The sequence below is a fragment of the Ictalurus furcatus genome, chromosome 10 (genome assembly GCF_023375685.1).
Source record: "Ictalurus furcatus strain D&B chromosome 10, Billie_1.0, whole genome shotgun sequence".
NCBI classification, from domain to species: Eukaryota; Metazoa; Chordata; class Actinopteri; order Siluriformes; family Ictaluridae; genus Ictalurus; species Ictalurus furcatus.
In genome coordinates this window covers 14,380,496-14,407,296 of record NC_071264.1, presented here as the reverse complement: position 1 = coordinate 14,407,296, position 26,801 = coordinate 14,380,496, and the positions used below count along the sequence as shown (strand labels likewise).

General features: G+C 39.2%; 1 protein-coding gene across 1 annotated transcript in view; it reads right to left on the bottom strand.

The window, feature by feature from the left end:
- The window catches only part of ncanb (neurocan b), a 112,755-nt gene extending 86,262 nt beyond the window's left edge, over nucleotides 1-26,493 (bottom strand). Inside the window, exons 1-2 of the mRNA XM_053634869.1 lie at nucleotides 26,476-26,493; nucleotides 6,306-6,379 (exon numbers count right to left, since the gene is read on the bottom strand). Coding sequence (XP_053490844.1) covers nucleotides 6,306-6,378 — 73 coding nt within the window. The 5' untranslated portion in view covers nucleotide 6,379; nucleotides 26,476-26,493. The remainder of the gene's footprint in view (nucleotides 1-6,305; nucleotides 6,380-26,475) is intronic.
- Between the last annotated feature and the right edge of the window lie 308 nt (nucleotides 26,494-26,801).

Genomic DNA, 26,801 nt, shown 5'->3' with positions numbered 1-26,801 from the left:
TAACATTATCATTTAAAAACTGTATTTTGTGTTTACTCAGGTTGCCTTTGTTTTATCTTAGATTTTGTTTTAATTTCTGAAACTGTTTAGTATGAGATATACACAAAAACAGAAGAAATCATGACTGTATATATAAGCGGTAGGTCTTTTGCCATCATTTGAAGACTGCCAGTGACTCAGCTGTTTAGACATCTACTGGAATTCCCCCACCTACGTGCCTGAACAGAGAAGAGTCTTGAAGCATGCCTTCTTGTACCATGAGGGATGGTGGGACCAGTCGAGCAGTGCTAGAGGATCAGAGGGTGTGTGGTGTAGTCAAGTCAAGTCAAGTGTGGGGTGTGATAAGTGCTTTGAGGTAAGGGGGTGCTGGTCTGTTTTTGGCTTTGTAGGCAAGCATCAGTATTTTAAATTTGATGTGGGAAGCTACAGGAAGCTAATGGAGGGAGTGTAGCAATGGGTTGTTGTGGGAGAACTTAGGAAGGTTGAAACAAGTACAGATGCATTCTGGAATAGTTGCAGAATTTGAGGCAGACTTGCCTGCAGCGAGCTGCAGTAGTCCAAAATGAGAAGCGACTGAACAAGCACCTGAGTGGCCTGTGTGGATAGAATGGACAAATACTTCTGATGTTGTAAAGGAAAAAGGCATGAGCATGTCAGATTAGCAACGTAAGATGAAAAGGACAGTTGATTGTCCATGGTTACCCCAAGGTTGTGTGCAGTGCCAGAAGGTGAGATCTGAGAGTTTCCCAGAGAGGTCACACGATCCTGACGTGGATATGAATCACTTGGGATGAACAACAATTCAGTTACGCTGGGATTCATTTTTAGCTGATGAGCTACTACACTAACTCATGCCTCACTATATAGTTATTGCTGCATTGAAGCAAAACACCTTCACATCCAAGCTATTCATTCCTTGAGACTAACTGAGAATGCTTCAGATGTGACCTACTGCAAACAGCTCTCACATATATACATCTCCCCCTGAATTGCTGGAATATACTGTAAGTCTGAGAATCTCCTTTCACTATGTGCTGAATACTCATAAGCTGTACATTCCTGCAGTTGGTACAGAACTGGCATTTTGTGTCAAGGGTGTACTAACAGCAGCACAGTAATGCTCTTGGTAAAATACCGACATTTATAAGTTAATGAAAGCATGATCCTTACCCTATATACCAATATTCACCAACAATTTAAAGACTTTTATGCACTAGAATGACAACTCAAACTGTCTACTGAAGGTACAGACTGCACATCTTATGTACGGTAAATTAACACCCCAGAGGTAAATGTGATTCTATAATGGCATCTGTGATGACATTTCACTAAGGCTTGACAGATAATGTGTTTTCAACCACACAGCACACCATGGGGATAATGGCTCATCTTAGGAGCGATGATGGCTGCCCACTCCTCTAAGTGTGGCTGAAGTAGCACACTCATCTCCTGTGTTTAAGGAAAACAGTGTGATATAGTCAGTGCAAAAGCTTGGATTCTCACAAAGGGGCAGAGGCAAAAATCATATTTCAGTGCTTTATCATTCTAGTGTTTCATCTGACCAGAATGTTCAAGATGCTATATAATGACTGAATTCTCAAATCCTCAGCCCTTGGCATGACTACTCTTCATTTCTGTTTTAACATATAAATGTAATGATGTAAAATTATGTATAAAAAAAAATAAATAAATAAATAAAAAGGAAAGAAAAGAAAGAAAGACAGAAAGAATGATTAGACATACTCTTAGGGATCTGTTCTAGCTCAGTGTGATAAGTATTTCCCAGTGGCACTTTGCCTTGCAGATGTGTGTTTGCGCGTGGGGCTCTGGGGAGAGGGAAAGTGATGCATGCAAACACACACACACACACACACACACACACACACACACACACACACACACACAATATCCCCCTCACTATCTCTCTCCTCCCCCAAGCGTAACCACATTTACAACACACCTCTTTGCCGAATATCACACCTGCGTTCCGGGATGCACCCTAAAGCCAAATGAAAGGAGCACATCTACTTTCATATTGCTAAATTTCACGCTTGAGAAAAATAAGCAATCAGTCATTAATTGTACCAACTGCACCGCATGGCAATCACTGCCCCAGGTCTTCATATGTTCTGTAATCAACCAAATACACTGTAGAGGCAATGACAAAAGAATGCATACACCAACAATAAAACCCTACACACTGGTGCTATTTTCTCAGCACAGATCATTCAATGTTAAATTAAAAATCAATTGCAGATACCGTCTTTAAAATCAAATTATGACCCAGAAGAATCCAGCAAAATTGCTTTATTCCCACATGGTTAAATAATGAATGTGTATTGCAGAGCCATGTCATAGCAGATATACCAAATCTGCATTTAGATGGAAATGTTTCAACAAGCAAATCTCCCTAGAGACTCTCCCTTTGTCTGAGAATTTGCTGCTGTTTATGTTCCCTTTAATAATTCCTTTTTCAAATGAGACACAATCAAACAAACAGTCTTAAATTTTTGGAGGAGATATACAGCACAAAAGAGAGAGACAGATAGGATGAAGAAGAGAGGGAAACAGTCACTGTCAATGCGCTGGATTTGTTCAATTTGGTCTTTTTTGTTGAGTCTTTTATTCACCTGAAATGCACCAAGCACTTTACCAGGTTGTACACCAGAAACAGAAGCCAACCTCACAACAGCACTAAAAGCGTCTCAACAAAAATAAGGACGCAATTCTGGTCTCATTTTTCAGTTACTTCCCTGCTCTGTGCTGAGTGTGGGTTTGCTGACATCACTTATCTAGCCACTAACGATTGATCGGCTATGTGTGTGCTAATAATCGGCATCATATCAGCAGTCAATTTATTCAGCTACCCAATCTAGAGAATTTCATCTGTGAATGGTCTGCCTTTTTATTTGATTTTTATTTGTCTCAAAGCTGGTCCACTGTCTCTGTTTGTTGATGGCTCTGTTCTAGAGACTCAAAGTAAAATGAGGAACCTTGGAGTCATTTTTGTTACCAGTCTCACATTTGATTCTTTTGTACAGAGCACTGTTAAAGAGTCCTTTTTCCACCTCAGAAATATAGCAAGACTGCGCACTATGCTAAACTTCTCTCTAGCTGAAAAGCTGATAAACTCATTTGTTGTCACTCGGATAGATTACTGTAACACCCTTTTAGCGGGAGTTTCTATCTCCATACTTAATAAGCTCCAATATGTACAAAACTCTGCTGCCAGGATCCTGACTAGGACCAGGACATGCAATCACATTACTCCTGTTTTAGAGTCCTTGCACTGGCTCCCAGTCAGGTTCTGTGTCGAGTTTAAAATGATGATGCTGACACAAAGCATTACATGGCTTGGCTCCTCAGTACTGATCTTCTTTGTTAATCCCTTACACCTCAAATAGCAGACTGCGCTCCTCACAGTCTAATTTGTTGACTGTTCCACAAACCCACTTAAAATCTATGCATGACAGGGCTTTTTCTGTCTCTGCTCCTTCTCTTTGGAACGCTCTTCCTCTCAAACTTAGGGAAGCTCAGACCTTTGACATATTTTAAATATGTCAACTCAAGACATACTTTTTTAAACTAGCATTTGCTTGCTGATGTTTACTTTTATTATTATTATAATTATAATTATTATTATTATTGTCAGTTGAGACTTTTGAATTAATAAGGTATTCTTTTTGAAAGAGATCATTATTGGAAAACATGTTAACTGTCCTAGCTGCTTGCTGCAACATCAATATTATGATTAGCAGACATTTTGCAGCCTGCTAAACACATGACTTTTTATTATAAAAAAGGAAGACAACAGCCTTTAACACAATAGACCTCATACCCAGAAACGGAGCAGATGTAAGCCCCCTTTTTACATATCCCTTAATCATTACCATGGCAACAGAGGTATGTATGGCTGGGAGGAAAATTATAAGGGTGTGAGGACGGGAAGTGAAAGCTTCATATTATAATATTAAATTACACAATTGTTTTTAAAAACGATACATTCTGATTGTATTTTAATCGACCATTAATTGTCTTTCTATCTATTTTTGATTACCTAGTCAGGGCTCTGTTGTAAAATACTTCTGTAACCCAACCGATCCACAGACTCCATCAATATTAAGTGAGGTCGCATTGAGCCACCTCTGCTTTACTCTCACACGCTCATGAACACTCCGAGGCGGCATTCATGACTAATTTCCTCCCCTGTGTTAGGTAATAGCACATTTATCAGGCCTGGCACAGGGCTGCTTTTTTTCTGCCTGCTTTTTTTGCCCATCAAAATAACATAGCTCTTGACACCCCCACCCTTCATCTCCACCATCTTCCCAAAGTCTCCTGTCATCCATTTCCATAATCATTCCTGCACAGTGGAAGGGACATGAGACAGTGGCACAGCTTCAGGAGTATCTGGAAACTAGGCATGACTGAAAGGACTTACTTACACTGCAGGCATCCTGTGGTGAGCCTAGATGAGTACAGGATGGTACATAGAAGGAGAACTGAATTTATAATATTTTTTAAATTTCAGGAAAGTTCTCACTTCAACCAACACTTCCATTGTTTTCAAAAAACAGCTAAAGACCCACCTCTTCTGTGAGCATTTAACTAACCCATAAAATACCAACCCCACATTATTTATATTAAAATATTTTTTTAACTTACTCTGACTCTTACACCTGTACTCTGGACACTTTGCTTCTCTAGAACTCAATTATAAATCTTGTATGGTAGCACTACTTATATTGTTCTCCGCTTGATATATCGCTTTGCTTGTATTTCCTCGTTTTTAAGTCGCTTTGGATAAAAGCGTCTGCTAAATGAATACATGTAAATGTAAATGTAACAGGCTGTACATGAAACCTGCCTAAGATATTATTCCTGAGAAGGTCCTGTTCAGGCCCTTACCAGATTCCACTGTTCATCCCACCATACAGCCTGCCCAATGGCTACAGATGGCAGCAGATACACAGGTAGTTCGGGATGGTAAAAGAGGCGTTTTAGCATGTGAGGCGTTTCAGCCAGCTCTTAGCATGTGAGCTTGACTGTCCTCTGACCCTGCAGCACACTTTTGGAATCAGTAAATCTTTTTAAGAATGAGTTTCCACCAAACAATTACACGAACAGATGTGGGGATTTACCCATGATTTACAGTCTAAAAATAACAACAATCGTGGAGGAGTTTACAAGTTGAATTTGTTGCTTTTAGAACATATTGCTTTTACATATTTATTCTGCTCACAGTAAGTTTATTGTAATTACCAAAAACTGGTTGCTTTATCCACAGACCACTGATTCATCACTGTGAAATTAATTAGCTTTTTTGCTATTATTTTCAACCCACTGCACTGTTCGTGTTTCTAATGACAGTTTGTAAACTACTTGATTTGCTCAGAGGACAGAATGACGTCACCCCCAAATGTATGACGTCAACAGTTCTTGGTTAAAAAAAAAAACGGTCATAGAGCATGCTGGCAGTCCTAGCGTTTCTAACTCTGTGTTTATTTTCCAGTGTTATGCCACACCCACTTTGGATTAAAATTCAAATACAGATACAGGTACAGATATTTGGAGCACTAATCAGACACAGATAAAGATTACGACATTGTGTTATACCCCTAATGAAGACAGACAGATGTATAGATATGCCTTAGTCATGTCCTTCCATGCTGGTATTAACATTACCTTTAATCCAGTGTGTCTGTGGTAGAATACTGTGTGCTATATACAGAGTTAGTGCTATAGAGCTTGGTTCTTGCTTTTTCTTATTGTTTATCATGGTTTTGACCCAGTCTCTCTCTCTCTCTTTCTCTCTTTCTCTGCTAGGTGAGCGCACTTACAAGGACACAGATGAGTTGAGACAGTTAGCTATAGGCATTACAGTGACTGATGATAAGTCTTTAGGTGGCAGTGCCGAGAAATGAGGCTTTCACAGATGAAAGTGTTCTCCATGCACTCTCTATTTACTGGCCGAGGGCCCACGGAGGCAGCCCGGGGAAATTTGTCTTCATCCTACCTCCTAAAGGGCTACAGTAATTATTATGGGATAAAAGGACAGTAAAAGGAAGTAAAACTTCTACAGCAGGAAGGGGAAAACAGTGCTGTGCCAGGTTACAGCATGGCCTAATACACAGTGTGGGCATGTCACCCTGAAGATGAGATAATATAGAGCCTTGATGGTGGAGTAAGGATCGGACAGACTCCTACACAACTCTGCTGAAATTCAATCCAACACAAACAAACTCTGGCATAAAAATAACAGTGTGAAAGAACCGGGGGGCTAACCGAGCAGGACGAGAACTCACCGTGTTCCAGCGAGAGGAGCAGAAACACAGTCAAGAGAGACTGAATCCCAGACACACGACACTCCTTCAACATCCTGAGAGAAAGAGAGGGAGAGGGAGCGAGAAAAAGAGAGATACACATTAGTAAGCTCAGTTCATTTTGGAGTTTTTGTCTGGCTGTAAAATCTCTTTGAGAAGGGCAGAAGAGCTTTATACACCATCAGAGCAAGATTCTAAAAAAAATATATAAATATTATTCAAATTCAAATCTGGATAAAACTGTTTCATGAAATAATAAACCAATTCTCTTATATGGATGTAAAATTCGGGCAACAAATTTACATCTGGATCTGGAACGGTTGAGTTGAATTAGTACAACTGAAATTTGCAAAAATATTCCCAAAAATTGCTGCAATATCACATACAGGACAGAGCTGAGCCTATCACCTACAAATCAAAATACAAAAAAAGAGCAATAAAATATTGGCACTCACTCAATCAGACTGCCCCACTTTCAATCAAGTATGAAACTCATCTGGTCAAATGACTCTCGTGTATCTACTCGCCAATATCTCACTGATCACACAGACCTGAAATCTTCCTCCTCCTCCAGAAACGCTAAGCAAACATGGCAGTTTCTCACCCTCAAATACAACCATATTTAGATAAATGAAATAACTTACCACATCAAATAAATATCAAACTAAAATAAAATTTTTTAACCATTAGATAAATTTAAGAAAAAAAAGTAACATAAAATGACCTGGAAGTGGAGAAAAGACGACACCACAGATGCTGAAGGCTGAGAGAGGACAGGCTGTGTAGGCACTGTCAGTTATTACAGGCAGAAGATGAAACACACTCTCTCCTCTTACTGCACCAAATATTAATCCATCAGAGACAAAGTCTTGAAACTATTTGAAAAAAAAAATTACTAATGTGTTCCCTGTTTTTAGTGTCTCAGAGAAGAAGCTGAACAAATTCAATATGTTTTATCACTTTAGCATATCAAAGTAGAAATGGTACATACAGAGGTTCTGTTTGACTATTTAGTATGATTCTCTTGGTTTAGTAGCTTGTGCTGTTTTTTTTTTCTTTCATTATTACTCTAATACTGGTTTACCATTACTATTACTATTACTCATTAATAGTATTACTTTGCCACATGCTACTTTTCTGTTACATTCAGAACTGCTTTGACAATACTGTATCATTACAGTCATGGCAATAAGGCTTTATGAATGAGAGGTGAAAATGACAGACAGAGATAAGGGAAGGGTGACAGATATGCATACACGCAGACTGATTATAGATTAAAACCACGTAAAAGATTAAGCGGTTATTGTGAAAACCATTTCCTAAAGAGTGTGAGATTTTATAGGTTCATGGTTATAATCAGATCGTGACTCCTGCGGAATAAAATGCTAATTTTGTCTGTTTCCCAACCGCTCCATCAGGTATCAAATATTTGCACATACCCACCAAAAGCCAATAAGGGAGCAAATATAGTCAGCAAATTGATCATGATGAATACCTTTGTTCCTATGGCAATTGTTGGGTATGCCATGTCTTGACATTTTAACAGAACTCTTTAAATATCTACAGTGACAGGGTAAAAATGAACACCCAAAGGGAAAAAAGTCCATACGGAGACGTTTCTACTGAAACGTCAGACTAGACCAATCTTCCTTTCTGGATGAAACAGAATAAAGACACTGGCCAAACAATAGGTTTTCATTTTAACCACTCAAGCAGGGCTTTCTATTCCCTTTATTTGAGAGGCCAAAGGCAGACAAATGCCTGACAACTCCATTCCACACTGACGAGGGCTTTGGCGTATATTGCAAGCGCCATGTGCACAGAGACAAAAAGCCTCTCAGTGAATAATAGATGCAGTGGGTTCGACAAACTGTGGCCAAGGGCAAAACCAGAGCTGTACACTGAAAGATTGGCCACAGATAGCTGGTGTAAGTTACACCAGCAAAGACAAGCACAAGGACAAACTAAGATTAAACCATTTAAGAGCATATTTATACAACAGTGAGTCAGCATATTTTAATTATAATAAACGATTAACATGTATGGGGTGTCTGTCACGTAATGAGTATCAGGATGGATGCAAGTGCAGGTAAGGGTTTTATTAAAAGGAGATAGGAAAACAAATCCAAAACGTGAAACACTGGTATGGTCAAAACAGGATGAACTAGGAACAGGAACAGAACAACGAGGAAGAGAACTGGATCAAAAACCATGAAAATACAGAACGAGGAACGCACGGCTTGGCATACGATAAACACGTAATACTTCGCGCTGAACATAGAAACACGAGGGGTTTAAATAACAAACGTAATCGGGGTGAAACACAAAACAGCTATGATTAATGAGAACACGTGAGGGAGACATCCAATAACATAACAGGGGCGGAGACAGGATATAAACCATAACAAATACACGTGTAAGACGTTAAACAGAGTCAACCCGGAAGTGTGCGCTGCTGCGCCTCGGGCTTCAGAGAATGCTGCGTGCTCCAGGGAAATCCTGACAGTGTCATTCGAGCACAGTGGATAACATTGCTGCCTCACAGCTCCAGGGTTCCAGCTTGAGTTACTCCCTGTTCGGATATTCTCATCTTTCCATGTTCATGTGGGTTTTCCTCTGGGTTCTATGGTTTCCTCCCACTGTTCCAAAAATGCAGGTAGGTGGATTGTATGTGCTAAATTGCCCCTAGGTGTGAATGTGTGTGTGTGAATGGTACCCTGCGATGCTGGTGTCCCATCATATACTGTATGTACGCTATTAGAATTAAATGCAATAAAAGTGTATCTTTCTTTGGCACTATGTTTCCTTTTATGTACCTTAAATAATTTTTAAATGTACATCAGGGACGTCGCTAGGCCTATTTTTGGGGGGAGGGGAGCTAGCCCCCACAAAATATTCATTAGCACCCCCCCGCCCCCCTTAAGCAAATCAATAAATCAGCCAATATATTTTCTTTTTGATTTCTTTTTTTTTATCAGTGGTTCGATTCCATCGCATCTTAAGCCTGTTCCTGGGCGGCCACTAGGACCTGCAGGAGTGAGCCACACACGACACCGTTTACTGTTTAAACATTTTATGTTGGTTTTATTAATTATGCTGAGCATTATCACGGTTACAGTTCGGCTGCTCAATCACACACGTGCTGCAGACTCACACACGGGCAGCGAGAGCACAGAATGACACGGTCACGGGCCCCTCCTGGTATTAAAGGGAAATACTCCCAGATCATTACAAGAGGTGACGCGCAACACAAAGGATTGCACCAAACCGTATCTGTCATTTGATTACACAGTAGCTCGATTATAACTGCCCATGTAAACGTAGTTAATGTAATTAACAAAGACAATGTGCAGTAATGTAACGTTGACTGCCATCTCACTCACTCAGTCACTCAATCTCTAAATAAAATTCAAAAAGTATTTTGGCTACATAGTACAGCCATTTTTGCCTTTTGCTGGTGTTGGATGGATGGGGACAAAGTGGACTTTAATTTCTTTATTTGGATATAATTTAAATAAGTCATATTAGATCAGTCTCTAACACAAATTATGAGACAGGTATAAATTGACCAAAAATAAACTTATTTCTATAGATTTTACACCCATTGTTACTGTAAAATATACATGACTAGAACGATGTATTTTTGTGTATGTGTGTGTGTGGGGGGGGGGGGGGCTGTAGTATGCCCAGATTCCCCTAAAAAAGAGGCTTAACCCCCTCATTCATAAATCTCTAGTGATGTCCCTGATGTACACTATACTTAAGTGAAAGATACACATTAATGATACCAGTGACAAGGAAATGTACTGTAGGACACTTTTTCCTAAAAGTATGAGGCTTTTAAATTCTCTCCAAGTTTGCTGTTAAGATCATAGGTTTTATAGCTGAGATATTGCTTGATATGAAGACTATACAAAACGTCATTAGGCAATAGAAAAGGCACAGAATAACCATAGGACACAACTTGTTCCAAATCATATCATCACGTTTCATCAAGCCATCAAGTTTTCGAAGAGTCAGCTCAATCACTGTGAGGGTGTCAGTATCTGATACCGGAGGAAGCACAAAGCTCTAACATCAAAAGTGAGCTGGACTGATACATCACTCTTTAGAGTTTAGTTTAATGTGGCTTTAAATGTGGCTTTAATGAGCTACATATCATCGAAAATCCACTTTCAGTCAAACAAAAGAAAACTGGCGATATGGAATAAGGATAAGGCATGTGCCTAAAATCAGATTCTCCTCTTTCAGTAACATGACTTACACCTTTTCACTGAGTGCTGTGTACAAACGAGGTGGTGTCACTTTTCCTCCTACTGGCTGTCTTCATCCCTCTCTCTTGTCGCCCCTGTCTCACTTCTCCCGTCAGCACCTCTCTTTTTCCCTTTCCTTTCTGCAGCCGGCGCACTGTCGTGCCCCTATCTTCCATCTTTGCCTGTCTCAGCTGGGGGAACTCAGGCTCTATCTCTTAATTGTATCTATGAGTTGGACTCATGCTGTTTTCGCTGGCCTTCACAAGCAGGTGACAAATGAGTGACTGGGAGCCTTTAGCAGACAGGCAGACAGAAATACAATATACACTCACTGTCCACTTTAATAGGAACACCTGTACACCTGCTCATTTATGCAGTTATCCAGTCAACCAATCATGTGGCAGAAGGACAATGCATAAACTCGTGCAGACACAGGTCAAGTGCTTCAGGTAATGTTCAAGCATCAAAATGAAGAAAAGGTATAATCTCTGTGACTTTAACCATGGTTTAGTTGTTGGTGCCTAATGGGCTGGTCTCAGTATTTCAGAAACTGCTGATCTCATGGGTATTTCACACACAACAGTCTCTAGAGAATGGTGTGAAAAACAAAAAAAACATCCTGTGAGTGGAAAGTGTGCAGACTGAAACACCTTGTTGATAAGAGAGGTCAGTGGAAAATGGCCAGATTGGTTCGAGCTGCCAGGAAGGATGTACTAACTTATATAATCACTCTTTACAACCGTGGTGAGCAGAAAAGCATCTCAGAACGCACAACACATCAAACATTGAGGTGGATGAGCTACAACATCAGAAAACCACATCAGGTTTCACTCGTGTCAGCCAAGAACAAGAATCTGAGGCTATCATAGGCACAGACTCACTGAAACTGGACAGCTGAATACTGGAAACTGACTAGGTGATTTTTTTTTCCTAATCTTCAACTGTCCAGTTTGGGTGAGTCTGTGCTCATGATAATAAGATGCTTTTCTACTCACCACGGTTGTAAAGAGTGATTAAATAAGTTATTCTATCACTCCTGGCAGCTCAAACCAATCTTGCCATTTTCCACTGACCTCTCTTATCAACAAAGTGTTTCCACCCAAAGAAGTGTGACCCACTTAGTGTTTTTTGTTTTTCACATCATTCTCTTTAAACTCTAGATACTGTCGATCCCAGGAGATTACACTTTTTCTTCCACAATCTGACATTTAATGTGAACATTAACTGAAGCTCTTGACGTGTATCTGCATGATTTTATTCATTGTGCTGCTGCCACATGATTGGCTGATTGGATGACTGCAAACATGAGCCTATTAAAGTGGACGGTGAGTGTATATATTAAAACAAGTTATGCACAGATGTATACGCATGACACACATATATCACAGACATCTAAAATCTATTACAACATGTTTACAAAATTTTGATAAGATTTAATCAGAATCAAAGTGGCTGCTGTCTCTCCATGTGCTCTGGCACAGAGTGATCCTCCCACTGTGTCTCTCTGTGTGCTTTGGCTCTGTCAATGACCCTAACCAGCTGATCCAAAATCAACGTCAGCCTTAGTCTTCCTTCAAGAGCAAAAACGCATACCCTTCTCCCCGGCTGAGAAGTGAAGGGAGAATGTTATAAAACATTTCACTGCAGCAGTCATTTGCAGTCCTGTCACTGAGCAGTACAAAACATGCTCAGGCTCTCTCAGCCTGTCAACGCAACATACACGCACAGCTGTGGCATTTCCACTGGCCGGGATTTACACACCTCTTCAGCACTCCTCTCCTCAGCACTTCACACACACACACACACCCCACTCTCCCAAGAGAAATGAGCACCATTTCTTCCACCACTAATACACACTTAGGTTTCTTTAAAATGTGTACTGCTAGACTCTGCTAAAAGCTTACTCATAAAACCTGATTGAGTCAAATAAGCAGGCTGCAGTTCTGCATTATACAAAAATGCTTGCTTTTTTATGCACCACCAACAAAACAACAATATGACTCACGACCCATTGAGTCTGCTCAGCATTACAGAAAGTGAGAGAGAAAAGAAAAAAGATGGAGCCAGAAAACAAAAGAGCCACTTGGAGAGAGATTCAGAGACTGTCAAATCCATACACATATGATATTTATCCTTCTACAATAACCAAGTAACCAACAAGAGGATCTGAATCTTAAACAGCCATGACAAATACAATCTCCACTGATGCTGCAGCCGTGGAAGATTTGTCCATATAATTTTGAGCTCCATGCACAGTAAGCAAGCAGCCTGCAAAGAAAATTTGAATCATAAGCAAAAATTTGAAAAACAATTGCCAATGACACTGTAGGCACGGACTATCTGGATGCTGAAATCAGCAGTATTGGAGGCCCTCTGATAATACACTGAGGGTCCCAAGATCCCCAAACTCCAACCCCCTAAAAATAGATCCAAACTTCTCCAGCCCTCCATATGGTTTAACAAATGACACTGGGGATTTTGTTGGCCCCTGACCATCTGAGCCTGGGAGCTGAATTGCCGTTATTCAGACTCATAATTACCATTAGAGTTTGACCAAAATGTAAAATTCGTTTTGGGCAATTCTAGGAAATGTCAAACTCAATAGGGAAAAATATTGTCATTTCATAGAATAGTTAACCACGTGGGAGAATCATATCTACTGTTTCAGACACGCCATACCTATGAGTAAAAAATATTCACAAATTTACAATGCTACATTTTTCTGGCTATCTACTGAGAAATGGTTGTGGTACATTCCAAAACCACTTTTAAAACTATACTATCTATTTCTTTACTTTTATAGAGTATGATGTGTTTTCTCGGGTCATCTCCCCTAAGCACTCCACTGTTCAAGTGATCTTACATCTATAACACTCATAAACTGCTATATATTTATACATTGTACGTGGATATTTTATTTTTGATCAGATATGTGCACTGACAAGCAATGAGACACAGTGCAATCTATATGGTTCACAGGTCACATCCATGATGCTGTAATTACCCTTACACAACTGCACTACTTTAGCCTGAAATCAATATCCAGGTTAGCTGGATTGGTATAAAGTTTGTGTGTGTGAGTTTGTCTAAAATGATGCAATTATGCAGGGGGTGGTAGACAGTAGAGGGAGGCTGTGTGACATTTTAACATTTCCCTGCTGAAAGTGGGGCTCACTCACACTCACATCTACAGTGGCAAGTGATTTTCACATGGCCCGTTCCCCACGCTGAATGGCCCTGATTGCTTTTAATGGAGCAGGATGTGACCAGGATATGAATCTGGGGATGAGTGCTTTTTTGCGCTGAGGTTGTGTGTATCTTTTCGCTTTTTAATGTCTTTTTTAATAGGTAGAATGAATCTCTCGCTCTCTCTCTCCCCCTACAATGCTGTAGTCAAAACAACCCTTTGTTCAGTCTAGTCAAGTGATAACTTAGTTGGTTCTGATGCATCCCAAGATGCCACTTTCCATACACTAGTCTATAATCCAAATGCATTCTGATGCGAAACAAAACTCAGTCTGCCCCAAACCAAGAGTAAATACTACACCAGTCCTTACACCTTTGTGTATTTTCTTCAAAGCACTATATGTTTTCAAAGCGCTTTCAGATACGAAAGTAACACTTCCACTTTCAGCATGCTTCAAAAGACAGTAGATTGTGTGAAATGCATTCAAGACACAGATGGAAAAACAGCACCTACTGGACCTCCCTGGAATCTTATCAAGGCTGAAATCGGCTGAAAAAAACGATCTTCTCTATCTTTCCAATTCACAGGGCCATCCTGCCAATGAAAAAATCCTGGCAATCACAACTAAGTGCCTGTCTCTTAAAGGCTCTCAAACATATTGCTTTTATCCACCAACTCTCTTCAACATCTCAATGAGTGAAAGTACAGACCCCCGCTTTGAAAAATGAGGTGACAAAAAGCTTATTCTGTGTGAGCCAGGCCACTGACAACTCCAAATGTCTGTCTGCTTTCCATTTGCGACCAGAAATGCACCAGTCATGCCTGATTGCTGCGGCACAGGGAAATCTTCAGCTCGCTGCGTTGACGTATCAAGTTCCTTTCAACCCGGGAATTTTTTTTAAATCCATGATTTGCAGGAATATTCAAACAGCAATACTGGACTACTTATGTGCCAATCCAACATGCTACACTAATAAAGTGGCAATTTACATGACTGGGAGAGTTTTGAGAGAATCAAAGCAGGCTTGTCTGTTTGAATAACAGTTGCCTTGGTTATTAATGATAAAGCCTTGAAACCTAATGCTTTCTACACAGCCTCTACACAAATTGCCACAAAACCACGACAAAAATCCCACTGGGAAACTGCAGGAGTAGCAAGTAAGCTCAGTTCAGAAGCAGAACAAAATGAAAACCATATTCATAAACAGTGTCAGGGAAAATTACAAGAACATGAGTGCTGGCTTTTGTCCGGGGGGCCTGGACACCGTGTCATCACTTAATTATTTTGCCTGGTCTCTGCAGCCTCGATGTGCTATATTTCATGCAGCCCTCCCTCCCCTGGCTGCTCTAGCCTCTCGGCAAATGAACAATCCTGGCAGAGAATAAATCTAACCTCTGCTGACTGGGAACTGTTAAGACCCCCGCCACACTTAATCAAAGTTACCAGCCTGCTATATCTGCACTGTGGCCTACATGTATGGGCACCGAAGAGGCTGTATTTCTGAACTGTTCTGCCAGACCTGATTGGTTAATGTACACTGTGCTTGAGAATCTGCTCTTGTGTCTAAAATAAAACCAGGACTGATTTCATGAAAATAGACTAATGGTACTGCCAAGTCAGCATTAAATTGTCAGCACTGCTTCAGGGATTAAGAAAAAATAAAGCACAGGATCTAGATGGACCCTAGGTAATGGCTAGCTAAACCTTAACAAACAGGAATATGGCTTTGGCTTGCAGCCCTTTCTGTGTCTCATTAAGGAAAGTTCTGTTAGATGGGTTCTCTGTCCCAGTACTGGGGCTTGTCCTGGAAAACGTAGGGAAACAGGTGGGAAGAGACAGAAAATAATTCTTGAGTCCGCACCAGGCTGGGCAGGAGAGAAGCAGTGTTCTGCCAACAGCCATGTTATAATACGGCTCCCTGCTCTTTGCCTCTCATGAATTCTTTTTCTAGTATACGGATGCCAAGGTGTGTCATACTGAAGAAATGTATTATGCAAACTGACAGAGATAAAGCAAAAGTAGATGCCATTTGGGAGTGAGTGTGTGTGTGTGTGTGTGTGTGTGTGTGTATGTGTGTCTGACCATAGAAAAATATGCAAATGTGCTAACGTCTCAGACCAGATGTCAGACCAGCCTCTGGTGCTCTGTCCCAGTCCACTGCATCTGATCCCTTTATGAAAACAGAGCTAGCTCAATTATCCCTCAACTATTATCCACATTGTGAGGTGTGAAGCATATGCTGCCTCTACAGATGTCGATCCCTTCAAACCACAAGCACACATGCACAGCACACATAGACAATCTGTCCTAAAACATTGCCTCGCATCAGAATTACAAGTGGATATCACAACCCATCGAAAACACAATGGGGTTCCCTTCTAACATATCCTAAACACACACCCAAACACCCGCAGACTGTCAGAGATGGGTACGGATGAAGCTACTGTGACAAGTTCTGCTTTTGATGAATGACATTGTGTGATTTTTATTTATTTATTTTTGCCTTTCTTGGTGCAGACAGATTTTCAAACCCATTTCTGACAAACAGGCAAAACCAAATTTGACATCAGAAAGCAAACATGAAACAATTTTAACATAAATATAAGACTTGACTAATAGGAAAGTGATACCCAAGGTGGATTGAACACACTGGCCTGTCATACTGTACTTGTCATGCCCTAATTTAATCATGTAGACATCACTATATCTGTTAGCAATTCTATGATATGATGTGTAGCAGTCGAACCATTCAATCAATCAATCAATCAAGCAGTCAGCCAGACTGATACAGACAACCAGGAAATCAGATTAGAAAAGAAACAAGAGAAAACAGAAACATATTCAGCTTAAAATACTGCACAAAAAAACCTCCGAGAATAAGCATTCGAGAGATGATTTCATCCAGATGTAATAGCAATTTCCAAAAAGGAGGTTTAGACAGCATACTGTAGTTTCTTCAGGAGGTGTCTGACAGTCTGAGGCATCTGCAGGCATGTATATGTGTTTATTAAATAATCAAACTTTGAGAATTTAAGTATGCATCACAGTCTGAGGTTTCCAGCTCCCTCTTTTTCTACATGATACCAGCAGAGTGTTGGTGGTGATACTTTAGAGGTGGTTTCCAAAGTGAGAACGTGAGAGAAGAACAAATGAAGGATAGTGAGTAGCAAGAACAAGAAATGGAGAGACGTGGGAAAAAAGATGGAATGGATAGGAGGGATGAAACATTAAACAAGGATCACACTGTTTCTTTGACACATATATAATGTGTCAAAGAAACAGTGCAGGAACTCTGGTGCAGCACTGATTTGGTGCTTCAGTTAAAAAAAAAATGCTGCATGCTGATGTATGCTATTTGTTTACATTTACGTCTCTTGTGGTTTTATGTGAAGCCAAATTAGAGGCATAACAAAGCACCATCTTCTCCTTTTTACACAATCTATAGAAAACCAGCTAATCCTTTCCAAGCATTTCATTGTCCTTATAATCCTTATTAAAAATATTTCTTTCATACCAACCATGTTTTAAGTCTTGTTTGTAACTGTGGGGCTGACCCAGGGGTGGACAATTCACATTGAGTAGGGTCCATACGTATTTGGACAGTGACATAATTTTCAGAATTTTGCCTCTGTACACCACCACAATGGATTTGAAATGAAACAATCAAGATGTGACTGAAATGTAGACATTCAGCTTTTAATTTTCAGAAGACCACAGAAGACAAAAAGTGGATGTTCAAGAAAGAAAAAGACATTCACAACATCAAGCCAAGTCAAGAACACTCTCGAGTAGGTAGACAAATCATTGTCAAAGTCTAAAGTCATGAGACACCTTGTAAATATGTAAATACTGAGGGTTTTACCTCCAGATGCAAACCACTGGTAATAACTTAAGAACAGAAAAGCCAGATTCAACTATACTAAAAAACATCTTTAAAAATAAATAAATAAGTAAATAAAAGCCTGCCCAGTTCTGGAACAAGATTCTTTTGATAGATGAAACCAAGATTAACTTGTACCAGAATGTTGGGAAGAGAAGAGTATGGAGAAGGAAAGGAAAGGCTCATGATCCAAAGCATGCCACATCATCTGTCAATCATAGTGGAGGAAGTGTTAGAGCATGGGCATGTGGCTGCTAATGGAACTGGGTCACTGGTGTTTATTGATGATGTGACTGCTGATAGAAGTAGCAGGATGAATTCTGAAGTGTATAGAGCAATACTTTCTGCTCAGATTCAGTCAAATGCTGCAAAACTGATAGGACGGTGCTTCACAGTACAGATGGATAATGACCCAAAACATACTGCAAAAACACCCCAAGAGTTTCTTAAAGCAAAGAGAGAATAAATGTATGTTCTTAAATGGCTGAGTCAGTCACCTGACCTCAACCCAACTGAGCGTGCTTTTCACATACTGAAGACAAAACTGAAGGCAGAAAGACCCACAAATGCAGCTGCAGTAAAGGCCTGGCAAAGCATCTCAAGGGAGATGTCCATGGGTTCCAGACTTCAGTCAGTCACTGACTAAAATGATCAAATAATTCTTATATTTATCATTATGTTAGTTTGTCCAATTACTTTTGAGCCTGTGAATATGAAGAGCCTATGTAAAAAAAAATGGCTGTAATTCCTAAATGGTAAATGCATTATCTTTGCTAAACCTAGGAGGCTACACTTCAATCGCATCTTCATTTCCATGGCTTCAAATGCATTGTGGTGGTGTATAGAGTCAAAATTATGAACATTTTGTCACTGTCTAAATGCTTATAGATCCAACTGTATTTAGTAGCTTTGCTGCCAAGTAACAGCTCCAGTGTGCTGCTCTGTTCATGCTCATTAATCCGCCTAGTAAAAATTCCACCAACAGCAAAATCACTCTTTGGCAAATGTGTGTGGTGCAGCAGATGGTGGGATTCGAAAGTAGCTCACACTACAGTCACATTAAACTGTATCGCACTACCGTAAAGCACGTTACGGTTTTAATGGGTTCGTTTTGCAAAATTCAGTAAAGAGTATTTGCTTTTCTTTTCAGGTTTGTTAAACCCACTTGTCTGCCTGGTAAGTATGAATAAAACTCCATGAAATCTGCTAGTCCTTGGCTAGTGATTTGTCCACCCATGTGACCACAAACAAAATGTACAACTCATCCTCCTCAACTTTCAAACAGTGTGCCAGCTGTAATTCAGTGGCTTATGTTCTATAATGAATTTGGACACTTTAAATCTGACAGAGAGCCACTGTTGCTGTCTTAAAACAAGCTCTGCCGTATGCTTGGATTGTACTGTGCCACACTTCTGTCTTTAAATTCAATAAATGTATATGTAGCTATAAATTTGCTATAATTATGTAAGCCTCTGGAATTCTCATTCTCCACCAAAAGACTGCAATATAATCAAGAACTCTTCTCAGTCAACACCTTCTTTACTGTGGAATTTTCTTTTTGCGTCTGATCCTTTCAGCATAAAGAATTCATTTCCTCTTCTTTCCCACTTCACCGCCTGCACGTTCTCAGCAACACAAGTGCTTTGGTAATTGGATTTAAACTCATAGTTCAAAATGTCAGCACCAGATAATTATAAATGGGAAAACCCCTGATGCAACATCCCATTCATTAATCATCCTCCCCTGGGCTTTCTCAGGTCCCAGGGGACAGGTGGGACATCTGAAAAGGGAGGTAACAACAAAATAGGAGCAGAAGTCGTGCTAATAAAATGAGGAAACTTGTAGAAAGAATGACATAAACCTCCTGTATGTTTGAAAACACTGCTGTGCATGTTATCTCACCAATTGATTTTGTCTTAAAACCAACCTGGAGAAAATTATTTATAGGCAGCACACACTTCATAATGAAAAAAAAAGTCTAATGGCATTGATGGATGCATCAAAGTCATGCTTAAATTGTCTATATTGTAAATTTTTTAATAAATAATGAGCAACAACAGTGCCCTCCACTAATATTGGCACTAATATTGGAGAGTATAGGCTTTTTTCTTGAAACCCTTCCAAACAACTTGTGGTGAGGTAGGTGACTTCGGATTGTAGTTTTGGAGACTTTCTGACCCCAAGACGCAACTAACTTCTGCAATTCTCCAGCTGTGATCCTTGGATATTTTTTGGCCACTCAAGCCATCCTCTTCACAGTGCGTTAAGACAATATAGACACACGTCCAATTCCAGGTTGATTCATAACATTTCCAGTTGACTGGAACTTCTTAATTATTGCCCTGATGGTGGAAATGGGCATTTTCAATCTTTGTACCATTTTCTTTTAGCCACTTCCCATTTTGTGAACTTAACAAACTTTTGCCACACATCACAGATATATTCCTTGGTCTTACCCATTGTTATGAATGACTAAGGGAATTGGGCCTGTGTGTTACCTCTTATTTCTACCCCTGTGAAACAGGAAGTCATGTCTGAACAATTTCCTGCTCCTAGTCACCCAGGTGTACTAAAATTTTTTAAAATATCAATAGGTATATACATCAACTATATTTTTCTCATATGTATTCATAGGGATGCCAATAATCATTGCACACCTATATTTAACAAAGATGTTTGTTTTTTATAATCCTGTGTTGTGTTTGTAATTGTTTCATATCCATGAGAGTAGAGTATTTTTGTGGATTTTTTGAACAAAAGATCAAAAGGTTAAACAAAACAGACATTTTTTCACAGCCTGCTTTGCTTATATTTACCAAGAGTGCCAATACTAGTGGAGGACACTATATACATTTACAGCAGCTGTACGTTTGAACAGGATGGTTGCAGTAAATTGTTATTATTTTGATTAAATCTCTTTTTTTCTCATTTAGTACTGCCCTTCAGAAGCTACATAAGATATTTACATTTTTCCTAGAAGACAAAACAATAACATTTAAAAAGATCATCCTGTTCAAAAGTTTACACCCCTTGCTTTTAATGCATCGTGTTACCTTCTTGAGCATCAGTGAATGTTTGCACCTTTTGTAATACAGTAGTTGTGTATCAGTCCCTCGATTTTCCTCACTGTGAAAAGATGGATCTCCACATCATATAGCCTGGACACTGCTGGACAGGGTTAAAACATGCAGAAGATGCTGGAAAACCAAAGACTGTGCAAGACCTGTTGGATTTTTATGAAGAACAGTGGGCAGTTTATCTGTCCAGGACAAACAAGGGACCCATGAACAACACACAGTATTAAGAATCAAGCATATGTAAACTTTTGAACTGGTTAATTTGTGTAAATTTAGTTATTATTGTGTCTTGTGGACTCTATGTAAAGATCTGTTATATGAAATAGCTTATTCAGGTCAGTACTAAATAAAAAACAAAATGCAATTTTAATAATCCCTCTTTTTTTATTTTTTTATTTTTTAATTATTAACATTTTGCAGATTCTGCAAGGGGTATCTAAATTTATGAGCACATCTGTAAGTCTCAGTTAATCTCTAATGAAATGTGATATGTCTAAAATGCTGCAGCCTACAAACTGACCCCATGATTTGAATCTATTTGTGTGCATTAGTTTGTCTTCTACCTTCTGCACAAAATCAATATTTTGTTCTCTCCTTTACACAGACATTACATTTTCGACTCTATTATACAATGATATGAATTACAAGGAAACGTCTCTTTAATAAATTTAAACTGGACATTAGTTCCCTAATACAAAATGGATTAATAGCTATAAAAACATAAGACCAGCTATAAAGGGGCAAGGAATCTCTAATCTGATTAATTGTAAGAAAGTAAAAGTGAATATAGAGGGCAATAAAGTAGGGCTTTAGTTTCACACCAGCATTTCCAAAGATGTACAAAAAAAAAAAGTAAACTGAAAAAGGCACAGTTTTATGAGGCAGTTTCCATATATTCAGTGAATCATCAAATTCATAAAAGATATTGCCTGCAGAAATAAATCAAGCACTGGGCTGCTTTAAATGTGGCAAATGCACAGCAAGAGCACACATTTACCGGGTCTTCATTCTTGAAAAATATTAAGAGCTATAATTGGACCACTCTCGTGAAGGCATTTCAAATACCGGTATTAGGGCCACAATGACTCATAATCTGCCAGCATATATAACATCTCTTAATTTTAACATTCAGCATGCACAGAGGAAAGAGGAAAACCAGACATCTTTGATAAAATACTCCCTTACTGTATAAGTATTTCCAAGTATAAGTATAATCCAGTATATATAATTATAATATAATTCTGTAGGATTATTAATGGATTATTCATCAGATTGTAACTGTTCTTAGCTATCATTCTTAAAATGATTAAAGATGCATTTTCCAAGATAACATTAACCTCATCTAAAAAAAAATGCACGCACATCATTAGTTATACCAGCACCAATAAATGATTATTTTAAATCTCTTTTTTTTTTGGTAAAATATTATACAGGAAGACTGTAATGTGTAACTCCATTATCTCCATTTAAATTATCCACAAGAAATTTTTTTATTTACAATCGAATTAATAACTTCTAGCATGTGGAATGTCTATCGATATTGGTTGAAATGGACACTCGTTCTTCTGAACTTTGACCCTGGAAGCACCATCTACTTTTTGTGATTTCAAAAGATGGGTCTGTAAAACAGGTATCGTCAATAAAATGACATGCAGGGACAAAAGGTCTTTTTAAATGATTAATATTATTAAAAACTTTTCTTTTATTCTGATATTTACATATTTAATAGACCTCATATTTATATTTACATACCTTTTAAACGTATCTCATTTACAGAACTTACTTACTAACATTTGAGGGTTAAGGCCCTTCCTCAAGGGCCCAGCAGTGGCAGCTTGGCAGTGCTGGGAATTAAACTCACAACCTTAGTAGTAAAGTAGTAGCAGAAGTAGTAATACTTAAGAGTCAAACCATTTTGATACAAATTAAAGTTTGTATAAAAATAACCATTATAAACATTAAAGTTATACAATGATCTCTGTTATGTGGGGCGTCTTGAAAATTCTACAACTATGTCAAATATGTGATGGCCAATAAATCCAGGAACAGGTCTGTCACCATATTCTGAGAATGACTCAGCAACACAATCTTGTGATTGCAAATTCAGATTTCGCACGGCTGCTGTTAAAATAACTGAATAATTAAGGTTCTGGGGAAGAGCATTCAGAGCTCAGAGCATAAGACTCAGAGCTTCTGTTACACTGTTATATGAAATCTCATATGAAATTTAGCAAAACCACTCTGGCTCAGTGGAATTCTGCATGGCATAGGGTTGATAGAGCACTATTGTGGACAAATACAGAGTCCTCTGGTTAAGGGATGCCAGGCACTATTAGAACGGCCAGCACTTTCAAGCCTAACCTAATTAACATGAAACTGAAGGAGCTGCATATCTCAAAATGGCACACACTCAGTAAGCATTCAGTGGAGCAGTGTTATTAATGACTAACAGGCCCGACAATTCCACTCATATTATTGCTGCTGCATGGTCCCACAACATGTGGGCTTGGTGATAATAAGATTTAAACCAACTGTAAATTTTATTCAACACCCTTAGCCATTCCAATATGAAACACTAAAAAACTCCAACAGTGAACCAAAAATAACTTTTGGACAAAGAATGTACAGTGCCTTCCATATGTATTCATCACCCTGAACTTTTTATGATCTTGTAATGCTTCAGCCTGGAATAGTTGGGATTATATTTCATGAATCTACAAAATGAAAAATAGCACATAATATTAAAGCTGGGGGTGGGGGGTGGGGTTGATGGGGGGGGGGATTCAATATAGTTGAGTAGTGAGTGCGTAAATATTCACTCCCATCCTCAATCCCCCCCAACCCCATACAACCAGCTACCATAAGAAAGTAAAATAATAATTGGTTAAATGGAGTCGATCTGTGCACAGTTAAAGTTCTGGAAAACTATCAGGTTTTGGTTATCAAAAAAAAAGTACCCTGAATTTTGAACATCCTGCAGAGCTCCATTAAATTCATTATTAAAAACAACCGTGACTCGGCTAAGAGGAAGTCATCCACCAAACGTCAGTGTAAATGAGCATTAGTCAGAGAACCAACAATTTCTGTGCTATTTAGTGATTCATGACAAATTATCCCAATTACATCCGTTCAATTCCAGGTTGTAACACTACAAAAAGGTTCAAGAGTTCATCATCATATATGGGTCAGGTGTGTTATGATGTATAACTACTGAGACCTCTTCAGTATTTCTGTAATTATTATATATTTGTATAGTGTTGAAAATAGACCTAGGGGCAGGATAGCACAAACTGATGTTGAATTCAAGATGGTGTTGGTAGAAATGGCTGCAATATGAGGCATCAATTCAAGTGAATGTGCTGTAAATAGAGACTGACTAATGCTCTAACAGGCTACTTTTCTACCTCTCTATTGCTTTCCCAACTTCTCTTGGTCTTTCACTTTCTTTCTCAATTTCTATCTATCTCCTGCTGGTTCTCTGCTCTGCACAGCATGTCTGAGAAGAGTGGCGACTTGATGGATAAACTTTGGAAACTTTGCCTTCGACTGCCAGCTACTTTGTTCACCTCAGAATCTGGTCTTCCCAACGGAGCAAGGTGGGGGGGGACAGAGAGAGACGCTTTCACCATAAAGAGCAGAAGATATTCTCTTAGAAGAAAGGAATGATAGCTATCAGAGGTGCTCTAAACACCTTTCCCTCAATATCACACAGCCCTAATCCTCTGGATCAGCTTCATTTGTCATAACCTCTCATTTAAAGATAACACAGTCACTTGTATTCAGCCTGTAAAGATACACATCTCAGCTATTGCAGCACTCTGATGTTATCATTTTTTTAGGGAAGATTATATGCCACAGGTCTGAAGACCAAAAGACAAAACATGTATCTAGAAACTGCCAAAAAAACAAAAACAAACAAACAAGCAAAACAACACTATCTTGCTGGAAAGATTCCTGTACTACGGCGATTGGGTACAGCTCATCTATCCAGCAGCTCAAGCTGACTGAAGCAAACAGCACAAGAAAGTATGTTAAGCATTTTTCACGCCAAAATTCCCACTTCCACCTTGAGTTCCACAAGCATCTCATCTGAGGTTAAAGGAGCACGATTTCGCTCCAAATCAGTGGCAATCTGAAAGCAATCCAGCACTAACAGGTGTGATGAATGCCATCCTGTCAGAGATACCAACTGTTCCAGATCCTTATGGGAGCATCTAAAATTTTTATTGATGCTTCAAATTTTGGCCAATTAATTCATGTTAGTGTTCTTTCCACAGATTTCCTGATGGCCTAGAGAGAGAGCGAGAGAGAGACAATGAGAGGAAGAGGAGTAAGTGAGAAGCCCAGCTACAGTACAGACAACTGTAGCTACATAGACTACAGCCCATTTTTATTTTCAACAAGCTCATAATCCATCCTCAGTTTGTGTCACAGTTCAGCTTAAGCATGCACACAGCCAATAATGAGCATGCACAGGGATGTTCACCTAAGTGTTGACTGAAAACATTCATCCATTAAGTCAGAGCGCACAGCAAGCAGTGGAGTGCAGACTTCAGCTGCCCAGTGCTTTATGAGCTCATAACTGGGCTGTTATTTATTTATCAGACGAGCTGCCGGACTTGGATATACAGTGTATAATTAATGAAGGGAGAACAGCTCTCCTCCCTACACAGCGACACATAATCCTGGTTAGAGCACTGAAGATACCACTACTTCCTGCAGCCTAATTAAACACAGAGAGCTGGCAATAGCTACAATGTGGGGGCTGTGATGAGGTGTGTGAAGGAAAGAGAAAGGCATGGACAGGAAAGGACACATCTATACAATGCAGAGACAAATCTATTGCTGTAGACCATCCTGACCTTGTATGTATATCAATAATGACACACAGAAACTAGTGCAACACAGCCAAGCACAAACAATCCCACTTATAACAAAGCTTTGCCCTGACCTTTTCATATCAAAATCCTGGTAAACAAACACACTTTATCCACCAATGCAAAGTGTCAAAATCAGTACAAAAGACGGCTGGCACATTTTTGCTATGAAACCAGGCTAAAATTCAACAGACATAAATGAAGGTGAGTGAAGAAACGTTAAAACATCAGTTCTTGTTGTTGGATTTTGCACATTGATGTACTGACAAGTAGCGCCTAACAGCATTACTAATTAAACAGAATTTCTAATATTAATGGCACTTCAAAACCAAATGATTGTGAGCATCTAATATGCAAAAAAAAAATGACTCTGCTTTGATTTCAAGGAGCCACTGGTGAGAACAGTGGCCTGAGGTTCTGATTATGAATGCCAGTGCAATCAAGCAGCATGATTGCATTTCAGATACTAAACGCCACTTTAAGTGCTGTTTTGATCCTCTTCCTTAGACTGAAATAACAAGAGAGAAGGGAAGGGCTGTGCCCTTTTGTTTTGCCATGTTAAACATGCAATAAGATCAACGAAGAACAGAAGAGTAATCTGTGAAATGATTTATGAACATGCCAGGAACAAAGGACATCTAGTATTCATTACATGTTTTTGCAACAGACATCACCACAAAATTGCTTTATATAAATGCTATACAACCGGATTCACCACAATGTACACATCAATTAATTGTAGAAATCACCAGTGCACCTTTACAAAGGCTTTCATTTAAAGCGCTGGTCAATGCAACAAAAGGCCATGCTTAGTCAATGTCCTGTGCATCCCATAATGCTTTAAATGTCATGAGGCACAAGAAAGAGGGACACTGACCTCTGTAAATAGGCATCATGTACCAGTACTTCAACACACTTTGGAGAAAAGCCTTTTCGCTGTGTCCTGACTGCAGACAAGGTTGAGACAGACAAATAGATGAGCATCCAAGAGCTGATCACTTTTTCCCAACCCCAACATCACAGAACAAGTGAGGCACTATTACAGGACAATGTGATGCCTGCCAATAACTTCATCAGGGTTCTACAATTGAACACATAAAAAGCATCTGTGAGAACACTGTTGCGTACAAAATAATCTGCAAAAAATATAATTTCGGCAAAAATGCACCCACTGGGTTTACATGCACTTAAGTAATCTGATAA